General features: G+C 35.2%; 1 protein-coding gene across 1 annotated transcript; it reads right to left on the bottom strand.

Annotated features, from left to right (window-relative positions):
* On the bottom strand, positions 1 to 4,287 carry FBP (Inositol monophosphatase family protein). The gene is made up of 12 exons (XM_086653819.1): positions 3,738 to 4,287; positions 3,084 to 3,131; positions 2,892 to 2,966; positions 2,724 to 2,785; positions 2,565 to 2,631; positions 2,338 to 2,451; positions 2,065 to 2,151; positions 1,824 to 1,894; positions 1,666 to 1,731; positions 1,144 to 1,230; positions 982 to 1,057; positions 1 to 359 (listed from the first exon to the last, which is right to left on the bottom strand). The coding sequence occupies exons 1-12, from the start codon at positions 3,894 to 3,896 to the stop codon at positions 246 to 248; spliced, it is 1,026 nt and encodes a 341-aa protein (XP_086509945.1). The 5' UTR covers positions 3,897 to 4,287; the 3' UTR covers positions 1 to 245.
* Between the last annotated feature and the right edge of the window lie 15,863 nt (positions 4,288 to 20,150).

Genomic DNA, 20,150 nt, shown 5'->3' with positions numbered 1-20,150 from the left:
TTTCACACAAGCATGATTGGTTAGATTCGACTCAAATAGAGATACACATGCATAAATTTAAATCCATCGAGAAATACTCACTTGAAAGAAACAATAAAAAAGAAACGCATTTTACATCAATGAAATGTAGTTTTTTCCTTAGTGAGCTTATGAGAAGTTCTGTCATCATAGATAGATGAAGAAAGAAGAGGTTTGCTACCTGCAAGAGAAATAGGAGGTTATTATTATGGTATATATTTGGAGATTTATGCTTTCTGTTGTTCAGCGGCATAAAGAGCTTTTATTTCTTCCACATCGTCGTAACTGCCAAGGAATATGGGTGATCGCTCGTGTATTTTCTTTGGAACCAAGTCAAGTGCCTGCAAAGATCACCATTAAGAACATAAATGGGTTTCTCAACGAGAAATTCGAATGAAAGATTACAACTTCGATATAGCCATGAGCTCGAGTACTTATTTACATAATATCATATGGGATCAATTTATTTAAAGATCTATCAACCAATTAGCAACTTCCCTATATGCTAAAGCATTTGACAGGGTTGCACTAGAAATGTACTGATTTACATAAGCACCTATGACCTAACCAATCGTGTTCATACTCTCAAGAGTCAATGGGTCGTGAAGAAGCGCCAATAGGGATTGTATTAGGTAGTGTTTGCTTTTTCTAAGTCGGAACTGAAATCTGACTCTGTGACTCAATTCATTTAAGCCAAACTTTAAAATGTTCGTGTTTGTCTAACTCGTCTAAATGGCTGATTTTAGTCGATTTTCTGTCCATTGATTCAGACGATCCAGATTCAGACAAAGTAAACCGTGAAAACTAAAACAATTTTACTGAAAACATACACAATCTAATCTAATGTGTTTTTAGGAAATTTCATATTTCCTAAAGCATTCTATTTAATCTAGTAGTTAGATAATGATATAAGCAGCAGAAGTTTAGTTTGGTCGCTAATGAAGAAAAGCCAGTTAAACTCACCCGTTCTTTGCCTGTAAAAGCTTGACCTCCTGCTTGTTCCATCAAGAACGACATTGGGAAAACTTCATACAGAACACTGTTTCATATCGAAATAAAACACTGAATCTTTTCTTACAACAATATATATATAAAATAAAGGTGCCATTGTCCATCATAACATACCGTAGTTTTCCGCTTGGGCTCTTTTTGTCAGCTGGGTACAAAAAGATACCTCCATACAGTAATGTGCGGTGAACATCAGCAACCATGCTGCCGACCATAAGATATAATTTATTATGAGAAAGGAAAGCTCCTAAACTCTTTGAATATAGATGTAAATAGGAGCAGCTCATTCACTGTATGTGTATGCATCTTAACAGACAATACCACTTCATAGAAACACCAACTTTCATATTATGCGCTCAAGTCTTGAGAAATATAAGGAAATACAGATCTGTTCTTAATGTCTATATGACAATATTCTTATCCCGAAGTGCCCGAAGAAGTAACTGCAAGCCAACTGGTACAAGGTTGCATGGTCAATGAACAGAGCCACATTAGAAGTGGGTCGCCAAATTTACCCTCGACTTATCTCTCAAGGTTTTAAGTTCCAAAATCAAAATTAAAGTAGAATGAGAATAGTGAAAATAAGCCTCTTTGTGGTGCATTTTAAATCAGAGCAAAGTATTATTCAGAATTGAATACCTCCCAATGTATCTAAGAGACTTTGGAGATGAACCATCTTCTGGAAACTTGCATTTCTCAACATACCTGGGTAGAAAGAGAAACACAAATAACTACAGACCCGCGTAAGGACTGGAAAGATTAAGAATCACTAAATTCACAAGCTCTGAACAGTATACTTTGCAGTCGGTGTATCCCAGTTTTTGGCATTTCCTTCGTTCACCGAGTAAATCTTCCCTTTCTTTGGAATCTGCATAACAAAAGTGGTGAGCTAAGCATAATATAAAAATTCACGGATAAAACGTTGAATACATGAAAAGTTCAATGCCAAACACACAAACATTACATAAATATATGAGTGATATAAACTAGAGAGATTATCAAAGAAAAGAGAACGTAAAAGTTAGCTGCAATTTATACCTTAATGTCAGGATGAGTGAGGATAAATTCCCCAAGAGACGGGTCAAGTGTGAAACCATGAACACCACTTCCGGTACTCAACACAAACTGCAACATTAAGCTTCTGATATAAGAATCATAATTAAAGTGATATATACATATATTAGTAAGTAATTAAAAGTTAAGATCATAATTAAGAGTAACGATTGAATTTGCAGGTTGAAAAGTTTGGCTCCATATTAACACTTACAAAGTTAATTAAAAAAGTGAAAATTATGGAGAAGGTGATTATACCGTGCAAGAACTCCCGTACATGCAATATCCAGCTGCTAACATATTCTTTCCGGGTTGTAACACGTCCTCTAGATTTGGGTCCTCGTGTTCTTCGATCATATAAATCCCAAATATCTAAAATGATAGAGTTATGAAACAACAGACATATTTTACGCTAAAGAGAGTTAGACTTCAATTTCCTTAAGATAACCAAGAAACAAAATATGCATCAAGATTAGGGTTCTTACAGTTCCAATGGAAACACCACAGTCGATATTCGAAGAACCATCCAAGGGATCAAAAACCACACAATATCTGTGCTATTATCAAAAAATCGGGTGTCAGTAAGAGTCTCCCATCAAGCATGTAAAACGGACTAAATAAAAACAGATAGAATTAGATGACACCTTCCACGCAATGATGGATCGACAAACGTGGCTTCTTCATCCTCTTCTGAGACAAGAATGCACTGCCAGATTAAGATAAAAAAAAAAAACAAGGTTACACCAAACGCATAAATAAAACTCGGGAACTTTCTACATCACATAAAATTCTTTGGATTTCGATAGACTTACTGTCCGTCCACTGCTTACGAGAGCTTTAACAAAAACTTCGTTCGAAAGCACATCCAGCTTCTTTTGCTCCTCACCCTGAAATTATAACCGAACTCGACAACTCAATTTTGGAAAGAAACAAAAAGATAATAATCATTTAATAACAAATGTTCAGATAGTGACAATCATTTCCCCACAATAACCAGAACTTGCCTGAACATTGGTCTCCCCTGCAAGTCCGATGAGTTTCGCCAGGCCAGCCTACTCAAATAAACAATACAAGTCAAAAGCTTATATAACCAAAAGTCTAAAACAAGCATGTTCGAATCTTTAATTCAACATATAGTCATTTTTTCTCGATACCCCTTTTCTTCAATAACCTAATTTTAAGCATCATTTCATTATTGAGTGACAGAGTTAAACCTATTTTAATTCATAAAAGGGTTTTTACGCTATATAAATAGTGGTTAAGTTGTGGTCATCTAACTCAGAACCAATTGAGAATGAGTGGAGAGACCTAAACATTATATTCCTAGATTTTCTTTCTCCCATGTGGGACTATTCTCACAATATCCTCATTCTTATCTCAGCAACTATAATTGAAGCTTATACATGATAAGACCTACCCAAAAATTTCATTTATTATCTCAAACCAACATCAATAATACAAAATATTAATAATACAAAACCAGTAGAAACTTTCAAAATCAAATTGTTTATCTTCACAAAATCTTAACCCAGAATTCCCAATTCATTAATACAATAGAGTAAGATAAATATATATAATTCATTAATACAATAGAGTAATATATATATATATATATATATATATAGAGAGAGAGAGAGAGAGAGAGAAAGAGAGATTACCTTGTTGACGGCAGAGCAAACAAATTTGCAACCAAGAACAATATGACTAAGTAAGATAGTGAAATCTCCACGGGATTCAGGATGTTTACTTTGTTCATTAAGAACATGACGAGTGATTGTCATCAAATCCGTTCGATAAGCTTCAGCCGCGTGATCCATTTTGCACCGATTACCAAATTTTCAATACTTTCTATTGAAATTGAAGATAAATTTCTAGGGTTTATGGAAAAGCACAAAAAGAGGCGTTCCTCTTTTCGAGGAAGGAATGATTGAAAGAATCTGAATAGAATCAGATACTGAAAAAAGATTAGATAGAGAGAGAAAATTTATAAGATTGTGAGGAAAGAGTGATGAAAGGAAGGGGAAGGAGATAGGGTTATCTGAATATCGATGTGAGTTTGACTGACACGTGTCTGTATTGATCCGCCATGATTCTCGTCACTCGTTGCTGATAAAACTTTCTCTCTCTAAAAATTTCTTTGTTCAAGTCGTTAATTGGTTATTGTCTTTTCTGATTGCTGAGTCGAAGTTGACGATGATATTTGAATGCAAAAGATCTACTTGAGATGACACGTGTATAAATAAGGGTTATTTCTCAAAGGCCAGCGCTTTGGGGAAAGCTAAATAGTTTCCGGAGTGTGAAATTTTAAAGAGAATATGTGAAATTTTAGAAATTTTCTAGGGAAACAAATTTTAAGGGGAAATCAAACATTGCTTCTTCCTCTTCTTCTTCTTCATCATCTACAACTCTTGCCACCATTTCCGACCACCATCTCCGGCCACAACTATGATGAAGATGAAGATGAATTTGGAGAAGGAATATTCAGCTGACCTGAATAATTCATTCCTTTACAGATCAAAACCCATGAGAATTCAACCCACAAACATGAGAATCTCCAGCTTCCGACACCAACAATAACAAACAAAGATTTAGTATAACAAGAAGAGAATAAGTGATGATGAGCTTGACTTCATTTTCTCTCTCTACAAACTTCTTTTCCTCTCACTCACTCTTTTTAATAAACTATGATACACTTTTTATACAAAGAGAAGTATACCCAGATTAAAACTTAATGAATCTTTTGGCTGGTTTTAGTAACTGATATTTATATAGGTTTTAATGGATGATCAAATCACATCCATGCCAATGATTTTACTTAATTTAACTTAAATGCAATCTAGATCTCTTCCCTTTAACGTTTTATAAGTTTCCATCCATCTTTTTATTACCTTAGGGTTTTGGGTTCCAATTTGAGCATATACCCTCCTCTTCCTTCTCCTTCTCTGTCACATTCGATTGCTTGATTGGGTTTTCCGGCAAGAATGCCACAAACTGTGCCAGAACCATAAGTAATGGCAATAGTAGAAACTGAACCAAGTCTTTCAACTAATAGAACTGTTGAAAAGACACCGGCGAGCATGACGAGGGGAAAAGGATAGTGGGTCGTCGTCTTCGTAGTCATCTGACAAACTTGGGTTTTACAAGGTTGGTGAAACAGAGATCTTGTTTCCTCTTCATTGGACGATTAGAGAGAGAAATGTAGAGAGAGAAAGAAGTGAAAATTAATAAGAGAGAGAGAGAAAGAGAGAGAGAGAGAGAGAGAGAGAGGGGAGCATTAGTTAGGGTTTGGTGAAGATGGTGGTGATCGGATTTTGGTGATGATGGTGGTGGCCGGATTCCGACAACCCTTGCCGGAATGGAGAAGAAATGGTCAAAAAATTGCTTTCCCTCTAACATTTAGAAAATATACTGGTCAACTAAAGTTGACCAGTTTTTGACAAAGTCTTTACACCCCGGAAACTATTTTGATTTCCCCAAAGCGCTGGCCTTTCTCAAATGGCCCCCCAATTAATAACCCCCAATTTCGTGACGGGTGCTTCTAAAGGCACCGAGCCAAAAGACTGTTAGCATCCATCTCTATTAGCACCAGGCCTAACCGCTCCTTTCTCTGTTAGCACCAACAAACTATGTAGGCACCGGTCCCTTCTCAATTAACCCTAACCCCTTCATTCATCTCTCACAAAACCAACCAGAAATCTCAATTTCAAACGTTCTCTCTCTAACCAAACCGATTCCAAATTAGGTACCACATTATATTTCATATAACAGTTATCATGGACTATATTATACATGAAGCCTAATGATCACAACCCATCTATGTAGTAAACCATTCAAGAACAAACAACATAACAAGAAAAGTGAGCATCAAAGACGACTTTGACTTCTTCTTTTTTGATGAAGCAGACGACTTTGACTTGTATCCTCAATAATTCAAATCCTTCTGCCCTTTTCTCTGCAATTTATTCCATCACCTACCCAAACCCAAACCAGATCTAGTGAGAGAAACAAAGAAAGATAGATAGCTAGAGAGAGAAACAGAGGTTTGATTCATCCATGGATTCCTTCTTCTTGTTCTTCTTATTCGTAATAATAATTCTATCAGCTTCAAATTACCCAACCAGCTCAGATGCCCAACAAACTTACATCAACAACAAACAATCAGATTGTTACAACTCGCAAGTTTCAAACATCACAAATGGTTATATTTGCAACAAAACTGATCAAAGATCTTGTATTTCTTATCTCACTTTCAGAGCTCAACCACCTTATGATTCCCCAGCTGATATTAGTTATCTAATAGGATCAAACCTACCAGAAAGTGCCAAACTTAACAACAATACTGATATCGAAAAAATTCCATTTAACACCCTTGTTATAGTCCCTGTTAATTGTTCTTGTTCATCTACTACTAGAAAGAACTCTTATTACCAACAAAAAGAACAAACCGGTGCTCATAGAGAACTCGGGTCAATGGTCATTGACCCAAGTCAATAAAAATTTCAGATGCTAACAGCCTTTTGGCCTGGTGCCTTTAGAAGCACCCTTTCGTGACCAGCTTCCTGCCTAACCCCTACTTTAGCAAAAATACCTATATGACCTCCTTTTATTTCCCTCTCTCTCTCTCTAAAAATAAAAATAATTTTTTCCATTTCTCTCTCTAGATCTGGTTCATGGACCATGAACCAGATCTAGGTCTGATTCGAACAGACCTTTTTTGACTGAAACAGATCTTCAATGAAGGTCTGTTCGAATCAGACCTTCAATGAAGGTTTGTTCGAATCAGACCTAGATATGGTTCATGGTCCATGAACCAGATCTAGAGAGAAAGGGAAATTATTTTTTTTATGTTTGAAGGTCGTCGGCCGGAAATTTGGCCGGCTAGCGACCCCTGCCGGTGAAGACGATGATGTGGCGTGCTCAAATGATGTGGCAGAGAGAGAAAATGAGATGGAGGAGAGGGAGTAAAGGAAAGTTAAAGATAACGGAAAAAATGGGCCATATGGGCATATTTTTGCTAAAGTAGGGGGTCATGCAGGAAGCTGGTCACAAAGTTGGGGGCCATTTAGGAAATAGCCCTATAAATAATTATAGTATAATGATTATTCTGACCAAAAAATAAAGAGAATTCTATTATTAAATACTCAGAGATGTCGTTTGATCTTTGATTTGGTCTTAAGTCGTTAAGCGTGAGAAACTCTTCCAAAACCTTCCCATGTTTCGGGCTTAAGGTATTGGCCTTGCTAACGTGGACTTCCCTAGTCTTTTCGCAAATCTCAGGGCAGACCTGGTTATATTTGAGTTAGGACAGGGCTTAAAGTGCATAGGACGATCGTGTCGAGCCCCCAGTTCTGGACTTGAATGGTAGATCTCCTCCCGATTCGACCTCCCAGTTGATTTGACGTGGGTTGGTTCACAGGTTTTTGGTCTTCTCTTGACTCATTGACTTTAGTCAACTAATGACCATTTTTTGGATCATCAACATCATTTTAGAGGGAAAATTAACATTACCTTTCTTGGAGAGTTTTCCCTCTTTTTTCTCTCTCTCATAATCGCTTCTTCAAGTGAGATCCGAGTAATAAGTCATTGATTTCAAGAGAGTTTCATAGGATATCATCGTTTTTCGGCAGTAGGGCCAGAAACTCCTTCACTATTAATGGAGAGTTCCTCTTTTTTAATATCAATAAAGTTTTTCTTTTGTTTTTTCTTCATCTTTTTACAAGAGAAAAGAGGTATATGGTATGATGAGATTCTTCGTTCTTCATGGGGTTCTTCTTCAATTTCATCAAATCGAAGATGTCTTACAGAAAGGAAAGAAAAGGGAAAATCATACAACAAGTTCGATTTGATTTTTCAAATAAGATGAAAATAAATGAAAGACGGATTTATCTTCGCTCAAGAAGATAAAGTTCTTAGTAGTTTCAATATTATTTGTATTATTAGTTTAATAATTTCTTTATTGTCGACCTTTAGGGTTATTTCATTCTCGATCTTCAGGATTTTTTTTTCGACCTTTAGGGTCATTTTCTTTGCGTCCGTGTCATGTAAATTTCTGTCCCTTCATGAGGCACTTTACATTCAAAAGTTCTATGAACTTATCTTCTGTAAATCTCATGAAGTTGAGGAGAGAAACAAGAATTTTACCATGTAACTTCGTGATTATTATCACTATGAATGAAAGTATGGTTTTGCTAAAAAAGAAAACATCATTTTAGAGATTGATGTTGGTTTTGTATTAAAGAAGGTAATTAAAGATAAACTCTAAAAAATACTATGTGACAATCTAAGTTAGAGAGTTTGATTGTTGCGTGCGTGAGGATGAAAAAACACAATATTGGAATAGAATCAAACTTAGAAGTGCCTAAGGCTGGGATAGAGTTTAAAGTGTTGAGAGTTGTACGACTATTGTCTCCGTTATGTTAAAAAAGTAGGTCATCGAATGAAAAATACATCACTGGGAAGAGTTTAAGGAATTTCAAGATATGTTGCAATAGCATGTGTTAAGGGGGAAATCCAATTTGAAAGAGGCGTTCCTCTTTTCGAGGAAGGAATGATTGAAAGAATCTGAATAGAATCAGATACTGAAAAAAGATGAGATAGAGAGAGAAAATTTATAAGATTGTGAGGAAAGAGTGATGAAAGGAAGGGGAAGGAGATAGGGTTATCTGAATATCGATGGGAGTTTGACTGACACGTGTCTGTATTGATCCGCCATGATTCTCGTCACTCGTTGCTGATAAAACTTTCTCTCTCTAACAATTTCTTTGTTGAAGTCGTTAATTGGTTATTGTCTTTTCTGATTGCTGAGTCGAAGTTGACGATGATATTTGAATGCAAAAGATCTACTCGAGATGACACGTGTATAAATAAGGGTTATTTCCCAAATGGCCTCCAATTAATAACTCCCAATTTTGTGACCAGCTTCCTGCCTCGCTCCCTATTTTAACAAAAATACCTATATGGCCTCCTTTTTTTTCCCTCTCTCTCTAAAAATAAAAATATTTTTTTTCCCCTTTCTCTCTCTAGATCTGGTTCACCATGAATCAGATCTAGGTCTGATTCGAACAAACCTTCATTGACTGAAACAGATCTTCAATGAAGGTTTGTTCGAATCAGACCTTCAATGAAGGTTTGTTCGAATCAGACCTAGATCTGGTTCAAGGTCTATGTACCAGATCTAGAGAGAGAAAGGGAATTTTTTTTTAGAGAGAGAGAGAATTTTCTTTTTATGTTTGAAGGTCGTCGGCCGGAAATTTGGCCGGCCAGCGACCCCTGCCGGTGAAGACGATGATGTGGCGTGCTCAAATGATGTGGCAGAGAGAGAAAATGAGATGGAGGAGAGGGAGTAACGGAAAGTTAAAGATAACGGAAAAAATGGGCCATATGGGTATTTTTGCTAAAGTAGGGGGCCATGCAGGAAGCTGGTCACAAAGTTGGGGGACATTTGGGAAATAACCCTATAAATAATTATAGTAAAATGATTATTCTGACAAAAAAATAAAGAGAATTCTATTATTAAATACTCAGAGATGTCGTCTGAGATCTTTGATTCGGTCTTACGTCGTTAAGTGTGAGAAACTCTTCAAAACCTTCCCATGTTTCGGGCTTAAGGTATTGGCCTTGCTAACATGGACTTCCCTAGTCTTTTCGCAAATCTCAGGGCAGACCTGGTCATATTTGAGTTAGGACAGGACTTAAAGCGCATAGGACGATCGTGTCGACCCCCCAATTCTGGGCTTGAATGGTAGATCTCTTTTCGATTCGACCTCCCAGTTGATTTGACGTGGGTTGGTTCACAAGTTTTTGCTCTTCTCTTGACTCATTGACTTTAGTCAACTAATGACCATTTTTTAGATCATCAACATCATTTTAGAGGGAAAATTAACATTACCTTTCTTGAAGAGTTTTCCTTCTTTCCTCTCTCTCATAACCGTTTCTCCAAGTGAGATTCGAGTAATAAGTCATTGATTTCAAGAGAGTTTCACAGGGTATCATCGTTTTCCGGCAGTACGGCCGGAAACTCCTTCACTATTAAAGGAGAGTTCCTCTTTTTTAGTATTAATAAAGTTTTTCTTTTGTTTTTTCTTCATCTTTTTACAAGAGAAAAGAGGTATATGATATGATGAGATTCTCCGTTCTTCATGGGGTTCTTCTTCAATTTAATCAAATCGAAGATGTCTTACAGAAAGGAAAGAAAGAGGAAAATCATACAACAAGTTCGATTTGATTTTTCAAATAAGATGAAAATAAAAGAAAGACGAATTTATCTTCGCTCAAGAAGATAAAGTTCTTAGTAGTTTCAATATTATTTGTATTATTAGTTTAATAATTTCTTTATTGTCGACCTTTATGGTTATTTCATTCTTGATCTTCAGGATTTTTTTTGTCGACCTTTAGGGTCAGTTTTTTTGCGTCTGCGTCATGTCAATTTCTGTCTCTTCACGAGGCACTTTACATTCGAAAGTTCTATGAACTTATCTTCTGTAAATCTCATGAAGTTGAGGAGAGAAATAAGAATTTTACCATGTAACTTCATGATTATTATCACTATAAATGAAAGTATGGTTTTGCTAAAAAAGAAAACATCATTTTAGAGATTGATGTTGGTTTTGTATTGGAGAAGGTAATTAAAGATAAACTCTAAAAAATACTATGTGACAATCTAAGTTAGAGAGTTTGATTGTTGCGTGTGTGAGGATGAAAAAACACAATATTGGAATAGAATCATACTTAGAAGTGCCTAAGGCTGGGATAGAGTTTAATAGTGTTGAGAGTTGTACGACTATTGTCTCTGTTATGTTAAAAAAGTGGGTCATCGAATGAAAAATACATCACTGGGAAGAGTTAAAGGAATTTCAAGATATGTTGCAATAGCATGTGTTAAGGGGGAAATCCAATTTGAAACTAAACAATCCTCAACCTAATAGCAAAACTGGCTGCAAACAAAGTTTTTGACGTGCATGCTGAAATTGTAGTCGAATAGCTAATAATTGGCTTACTTTTAATTGGTCAAATATTCTCCCTCAAGATAATAAGACATGATTTTTTAAATGAGCATCATCTTCAAAGTTGTGAAGAAGAATCTAATGATTAGTCTAAAAATTTTGACCCTTTAAAACTTATTTCCTCGTATATAAACAAAAGATGATTTTGAGAGAAGACACAAAGAAAAAAGGATGCTTAACTTGGGAGAAGATATAATTTTTTATCTTACCAAATCTACCAAAAAAATTATGGATAAAATTATTTACGATCAACATGCGAGGTCAGGCATCGAGAGATTATGTTTGCATCTATGTAGTAGATGAGAGACTCAACTCTGGCACTCAAAGTCTGTATGTTCCGACTGTGGTCTCGATTTGGGCTAATCACTTTACAAATGAAAATAAGATGTTGAATAAGTGTAACAAGTTATATGCTATAAACAACCTACTAATCAAAACAGAAGGAATACCCCCATCAAGTTCTTATAAATCTTTTGCTAGAAAGGGTTAAAGAGATAGAAGAACAATGTCAGAAATGCTACTCCAAATCATTCGAAGATATACCAAGCGATGAGTTCATGGAAATGCTAGTCGTCGATGGGATGTTCATTTTAGATATGTTACTAAAGGATTATTTGAGTTTTCCTGGCATTAATGATGCATTCTTTATCAAACATTATGCTTCAAATATTGAACGAGATTTATTATTACTCGAAAACCAAATACCACTCCTTGTTCTAAATTGCATTTCTCCTCTTATATTAGAAACACTAAGAATTCGCGTTAATAGTTTCTCTTTGAGTAAAGCTATTCAGAAATATTACAATAAGTTCCAACCTTAGAAAATCGAAGATTTATTAACAAGCAATCAAGGAAGTCACTTACTTGAAGCGCTTCTTAGCTCATTTTATCATTCATACCAACTCTTAATGATATATGTTCCATAAGACTCAATAAGTTGTCGTGTGCTAGTGAGTTATTTGAACTCGGAGTCAAATTCAAGGCGGCTCTTTCTCAAACATCATTTTTTTGTATAGGTTTTAACCCTAACGGTTTGTTTGTTATACCCACTCTCTTCGTCGTCAACACTACGAAGCATTTTCTGAAAAACATGATTGCATTTGAGAAATTTAAGGATGTAGAGAGTGTTTATCATCTTTTTTCTTTGTATGCTTGTTTAATGGCTTCACTCATCGGGTTTGAGAAAAATGTTGTTCCATCGGTTAATAATGGTATCATATCTATTTCGAGTGTGAGCAATAAAGAAGTTGGCGAATTTATAAAAACTTTGCTTCAAGAAGTAGTACGCACAGAAAGTCACTATCATAAAATCTATCAAGAAATTTCCATGTACAAAAAGAGATCATGGTCTACATGGAGATATTCGTTGATTATAAAAAAATTATGGTACCCGCTGAGGGTTGTAAGATTCTCTGCCGCTACTGTATTGCTCTTCATTACCATCACAACTTTGGTTTACCAAATTCTCTCTTACGCGTGGTTCACCACTTTTGAATCAGGTAATTTTAGATTATATTATGGCCTATATATTCTTATTTTACTTATATATTTATGTTATTGTTTCTTCTTATTAACTCATTTGATGTATAAATATAAATTTGGTGGGTAGATTCGCTGCAAATTCTCACGAGACACAACTTTTTTCTAAAGATAATCTAGATGTTTAAAGGCTTGTTGCACGTGCTAAGTACAGTCGCGATTCTTGCTAAATTGAGTTAGGATATATGTAGCTGCTTAGTTTAATACCTTTTATATTGTAACTTGTGAAGACATCAGTTATTTATGTATTCTCATTTCTTCTACTTAGTTTAATTAGATGATATTTGGTCTGAAATCTTCCTTAAGTATTTATATATTTGGTGTGGTAAAAAAGTTGCAATATTTTTCTATTATATGCTTACAAAACTTAAGAATATATTTTGAGTTTGAAAATAAACAACTTTTATACAAGAAAAATAGAATCAGAATTCAGGTAAGTAAACAAGTACTTTAAAACAAAACCTATTGCTAAAAAGAGTAAAAAATAAAGTATATCAGGACTCAAACTTGTCAATTGTGCGTTGGTGTAGGAAGCTGTTACATCACCTCCCATACTATCAGTACAAGTGATTTGGTCTTTATGGTCATGCAGATGCTCATTTAGTTTCTTCATCCAATCCATCACAAGTCTTCATAACATTTTGTCAATTCATCAAATTAAATTGTTGTAGGATCATTGTGTTTCAAGTGTCGTCTTCCAATCATTGTAACTATTGTCTGGCATCTCTTCACACCCTTTCTCCATCTTTAAATCATGCTTTAGATTAAGTTAATATTGTGGTGAGTGACATAAAACGATGCCTGCATAATATACCCACAATCTAATTTCTTTATCGTATTCACCAATGTTGTTAAAATTGATTGATTCACGACTCAGATCGGGCGATCTGAGTCAGATCGACCCTAAATTGATCTGATTCAAGAGAAAATCGAATGTAAGGCAAAATCAGAGGATTCGAAACTCAGATCGTACTGATATCTTGAATCGTGGGATTTCGAGTGAATCCCACGATTCTGATTTGGGCGAAAAACAGATAAGATTTTATGATTTTCATTTATATTAGGTCAGAAATCTCAGGGTTTTAAAAGTCTTTAAGTAAGAATCTTCAATAAGAAACTTAAATAAAATAGAAACTAGTTAAAAACGAAAGTTTTTCTCACTATAACTTTTGATTTCTAGAGGAAAAAAATTACAAAAGATTAAAGAACAAAAGAAGAAGAAGAGAAGATTAAAGTTTTCTTGAATCCTACTTACTCAGTTAATTTTATGTTTCTTTGTTCTTTATTTTCTACTTCCTGATTTCTTATTGAATTTATTTCTATCTTTTTTAGACTGAGAAAGTGTTTTCTTCCTGATATCTTCATCTTCTCATGGATTTTTATTGACTCTTTATCTTCCTGATTCCACTTGCTCTTCATGAATTTCTTTTGTTAATACTTAATAAAACTATCGAAGCATGAGATACAAAATCTCTCTCTCAAGAAAGAAATAGACACAATAAATGAGAAAATTGGAATGTACAAAAAAAAGTAGAAGAAAGTTGGATGCACTATCATGTCTGATGGATGGACAAATGGGAAGCAAAGGTCTATCACTAATTTATTACTGAATAGTCCATTCGGTACTATTTGAAATCGAATGACACATCTGACATATCCAAAAATGCTGAAAATTTATTTTCATTATTAGATGAAATAGTTGAAGAAGTCGGTGAAGAAAATGTAGTTCAAATTGTTACTAATAGTGAAGCGGCATATGTCAAAGTTGGAGGCTTACTAATGGAAAAAAGGAAACATTTGTTTTGCTCACCTTGTGCAGCACATCTCGTAGATCTTATGTTTGTTGACATTAAGCGATTGCCAATGCAGTCATCTGAGATTGCAAAAGCTAAGTAAATATTTGTTATATTTACAAGAATATATGGGTGTTAAATCTAATGCGAATTCATACAAAGGGAAGGGAAGTTCAGAGACCGACAGTGGCACGATTTGCCACTAGCTTTCTTATATTGAAAAACATACATGAACAAAAGTTGGGGTTAAGGACAATGTTTACCTCCCAGGAGTGGGAGAAGAGTCCTTTTCCAAAGAAGAGTGAAGGAATTTAGGTAAGAGATATTGTGTTAGCAGATAAGAGTTTCTGGTCAGGAGTACAATTTTCAATTAAATGTACATCTCCATTAGTGAAAGTTTTACGCCTTGTCAATTCTGATGATAGGCCTTCAATTGGTTACGTTTATGAAGCTATGGATAGAGCTAAAGAGAAAATGGAGCAAAATCTAGGAAAAGTGAGATCAAGATACAACAATGTGAGAGAAACAATTGATGAGCGTTGGAATCTTCAACTTCATAGACCATTGCATGCTGCAACATATTTTCTTAATCTAAAATTTTATTATAGCGATGATTTCAATCCATACCAAGAGATTAGAGATGGCTTATGTGATAGTGATACTATTGAAAGAATGTGTCCAACTTCACAGGAAAGAAGAATAGTTGATTCACAAATTTACAAATTCTCAAAAGCAGAGGGGTCATTTGGAAGAGAAATGGCAAAGCTTTCGAGAACTTCAAGGCAACTAGGCAACCGACCTATAAATTTTTGTCACAACTTTCAAAGTGAATATCAATTTTTTTACATTTTATATTCTTTCATATATAACTTTATGGTGGGAAGTTATGGCGGTCATTGTCCAGAATTACAACGATTGACAATTAAAACCTCGAGCTTAACTTGCAAAGCTACTGGGTGCGAAGGAATCTGGAGCACATTTGAACAACTAATAGAAATTCATAATGCGTGATTATGTATTTATTAAGCTACATGTGACTACAACCTTTTTCTATTCACATGTCACTGTAGATACACACAAAGAAAAGAAATAGGTTAGAACAGAAACGTTTAAACACTCTTGTCTTTGTAAAGTAAAATCTTCAACTCGAAGTACGAAATGAAAAAAGAGAACATGGGACACATTCAATCTCGTTATCAGACATGGAATCAGATAATGAGTGGATAACGAAGAAAGAGAGTCCAGTACTTCCTGAAGAAACAGATTGGTTGAATATTGAAGATTGTTTGGTTTAAAAAATTAATATGAAACAAAGTCTTCAAAGACGTTGACGTAAGTTAAAAACAAATTAATACGAAACTTTGTTTCCATCTACAAAAAAACTGATGGTATATGTATTATTTTTGTTGTAGGACCAAGAAATTTAACAAGGTCTACCAAAGGAAAAAAAACAAAGAGATGGAACTTATTGATAAGGATGAATCTTCAGAGTCGGATAATGATGAACATAACGAAGACTTGGATGCTCTTGATCTTGATAATGGCAACGAAGAATGACAAGCAATGCTTAACATTTTGTTTTTTAAATGAATTTTATATATAACTTAGATTTTTAGAATAGATATTATGTTATTATTTTCTCGAGGAAGTAGTGTTTGGTTTCGTATTAGTATATTTTGAGTTTAAACTATTATAAACTTATAATAAATCAAAATAGATATCATACATATATAAATATATGGATACACATAATAAATAATACATATAAACACTATCTATAATATTTAAATATATACATATATATATAAGTAGAAATAAATCTTACAATTTTCGATTTGAATCTACGATGCGATTTATAAAATTTAAAAACGATTCGGCCTACGATATATGACTTGACAACATTGGTATTCATATATACACTCTTTTGTCTATCACTATTCATAATATCCTCCGATATTTGGTACTCTAAAAGCCCAACATCCATTTTAATTGAAGCAAAATCACAATATATTTTACATTCGGAGCTTGGTAAATTTTGACAAGGGAAGAATTTCTTTTACAAAGGTTCTCCTTTCCCACCTTACTTATCAATGTAATGCTCATACTGTTCACCAAGTGTTCTAATGTGTTTCTAGAATTTATACTATCTTCGAACAATGTGTACACCTTCAAACTCCCATTCGTAGAAAAATTTCTTCCAAAAACAATTTTGAACGAACTTAGGCACCCAACTTTATCTCTCATTTTATAGCTCGAGTAACCAATCAACGTAATATTTTCTTATCCAACTATCTCAAATTCAGTATGTTTAAGTAAATCACATATCGTAATTTAAAAGGCTAATCTAATAAAATCGTATTCCACAAACACCAACGACGTAAATTTTGGAAAGACATTCACACGCCTTTTTCATGACTTTGTCTTGTTGACTAGTAATTAGTCCACTTGGAGCGTGTCAGACATACAAGCAAGCTAAGATTGAAACAACGAACTAAATGTTATAAATCTTCGCTTGAAGTTAGTCTATACCCAAATAAAATTGATTATTCACGATGATTACTCCAAAAAATGGAGCAGACAAGCCTATTTATCACGCAAGTCATGTAAAATGGATAACATCGCTTAGGTCCTTGTACGTCTTCATGCCACTCTGATCTGCTCAAAGCATATTCCTTAATTGACCATCATTACCTAAATCAATTGCATAAAGGAACTTGAATCTCGAGGTTGCATCTTTAATAAATAATTTTGAAGTGCAGTAGCATCACCTTCCTTGAGCCATAAGTTCATAACCTTCTTTCTAACTTTTTCAAGGTATTCTCATGTACTTTTACTTCTTCAACCTCATAGTTATAAGTCTTGTTTCTTTTTATTTTGTGTTTGGTCATCAACTTCAGTGTTTCTTTTCATATAAAAACTCATAACTCAATTGTACCTGAAAACTCGCCAGAATTATAAGTCATGGTTATAATCAAGCTTAATGGGTTCAGACGACACCTTAGTTCAAAGCAAATACCTGCCTTAAATTGAGCCTTGCAATTAGTTTTCCTGTTTGAGTTACTTTGTGATTGCCTCGTCAGGCACATGAGTTGTCACTTATCTTAGCTTCCCATCAATGTCCTTTGACGTCCTCTTCTTCACTAGAAGAACACTAATTGATCTCTAAATATTTAGTAACTTAGATTATTATACAAAAATTGTATCCCAATCAAGAACTTTAATAATTTGATAAAATCATGGGAAATGGTAATTGTGCATGTTGTTCATACTTCATATCTTATAGAAGGAACCTCAACCTGTGTTACTTGATTACTCGTTTCTTTCCGGTCTACGCCTACGATTACGCCATACTCAATGACAACCCAAGGTCTGTCTCAATTGATTTCGATAGTGTAACCTATCTTTAAAAAAATCCTTGTTTTCGATACAAATCCCGCGGGATTTCTGTATTAATCAGAAATCGTATTAGGTCCATCAACGACAAATATGACCACATTAGTCGTCAAATCCAACTCGACCTACTAGTTCCCGTCAAGGCTCAACCTAAAAGTCTCTTGGTGGGCTCTTTGAGTCAGACTACAAAAGTTCATATCAAAACTCGAATACGTTTAAGGCTAAAACCAATTAAAAGGGGTTCCACGTACTTCACTCTAGTGTGTTTGAATCTCCAAGTGTCTAAATTTTGACGCATCCGGATCTCTATCCTTCACATAAAATAATTGGCAGAGACAGAGATTCTCCACGCGTCAAATATCCCCAACGAGGATCGTGGACTTAGTCAACTCACATCCGAAGGTGAATATCTCACTCATCAACCAACCCGTAGCGTGGTAACATCCTACCGGTGTCAATATATTGTGCCCATATGCTCAGAGCAGTTACAAGATAACAAACACCGACTTTTGTACATGTCACTTTATCCCGAGAATCGCCCATGTATTTATTTTGTAACAGTCAACCATTACTCGACGCCTTCCAACATACTACTCCTTACGACTATATAAAAAAAAAGTAACTCCCTTTTTCAAGATCATCATAGGTAGAACAAACAAACACTTCTCATCCTCTTCGCGTTCTCTATATTCTTCACGCTACTCCTGAACATGCGAGTACTCTAATTCAATATACGCTTTCTCTTCCTAATTTTACACGTTCTCTTATACTCAATTTTGCACAAAATTGTCACAATATTATTATTATTCTTGCCCAAGTCACCGTCTATTCCTAGTAGGGTGGGAAGAATGCCCGAAAGCCCGATATCCGATACGTTCACCCGAGTTCGACGAGGTTTGTGGACGCCCGAACCCGATGACGGGTACTACCCGCCCAGCCCGCTATGTTTTAGTGGGCGGGCTCGGGTAAATTGCTCCACCCGACCAAGCCCGAGCCCGATGGGATATACCCGGTGGGTGCCCATAAAATTGCCTTATTAAAACTTCAAATAATGAAACTAGTGGTATCCGTTCGATGAGATTCATGTGGAGTGTCCACATTCGTCTGATTAATAGCAACCCTAAATCAACTCATTTGCCTCCCTATATATATTCTTAACATCTTTTAATTAAGCCATCTTCCATGTGCAGATGTTCTTAAGTCCATCCGAGAGACTGGAGAGAGATTCCACATCATCCCTCATTCACGTTTCCTTTCATTACCCTATCTAAGTCTCTCTCCTAACTTGAATGATTCTAGAAGAATAAAACTTATGGTTCGTTTAGTGATTCCAGAAGAATAAAACTTTAGAGAAGATGAAAGATATCATTTGTTGTTTATTTTTCTTTCTATCTTCTTCTCTTTCTGTATACCGTTTCTTGGTAATACTCACGTTCTTCTTAACCCTTTTGTACAGATCCGAACAAGATCTGCATAGGTTTGTAAATGATATGTTTCTACACTAATAGATCTTTCCAAATTGCTAACTCTCTTTATAATATTATGTAATAAATATTATCCATGTAAATCAGTGGTTGATGTGAACATTTTTTGTGTATTAAATTATAGACCTACATATAATTATTGAATGGAGATCTCTAGAGTTTTGATTTGTTCAAATCATAGAAGTTTATTCTGGATAAAAAAATATCAGCCGAAACCCTAAGCCTGATTCGCCTGAAGCCCGGATAACCCGATGCTTTAGCGGGCTTGGGCGGGCTTTGAGCAGAGAAAATTTTAAAAAAGCCCGCCCGAGTACTCTAATGGTCAGAGGGGATATCTACCCGACCCGCCCGAGCCCGACTCAGAACTACCCGCGACCGTCCATACCCGCCCGATTCCCACCCCTAATTCCTAGTAATCAAATAATTTTTGTTTTATAAGGATAGCCCTAATTTATTTCAACAAAAAAAAAAAAACACAACCCTAATTCCGAACGGGTGCTTCTAAAGGCACCTGGCCAAACAGCTGTTAGCATCCTAAAATATTGTTGACTCAAGTCAATGATTTTTGACCCGAGGTCTCTATAAGCATCGGTTTTTAATGTTGGTGACGTTCACCTTCGTTTACTTCTTCCATCTTCTTCTTCTAACAAAAAAGGAATCCTAATCAATTCTTCTTCCAAAACAAAACCCTAGAAAAGAGTGCAACATTCTCCGGCGACGGCAACGTCTCCGACACCTACCGGCGACTATTCTTTTATTCGAAACAATCAATCCGGTTGATTTGTTCATCATTAAACTGTGTTACATCTCATTTATAGCTTCTTTATATCATCTTTTGAAAAGAAATTAGGAAGTTAACC

The sequence above is a fragment of the Eschscholzia californica genome, unplaced genomic scaffold (genome assembly GCF_041429995.1).
Source record: "Eschscholzia californica isolate CP2 unplaced genomic scaffold, dmEscCali1.0.p SCAF_1, whole genome shotgun sequence".
In the NCBI taxonomy this organism is placed as follows: domain Eukaryota; kingdom Viridiplantae; phylum Streptophyta; class Magnoliopsida; order Ranunculales; family Papaveraceae; genus Eschscholzia; species Eschscholzia californica.
The sequence above is the reverse complement of the archived record's forward strand: the minus strand, read 5'-3'. Positions and strand labels throughout refer to the sequence as shown.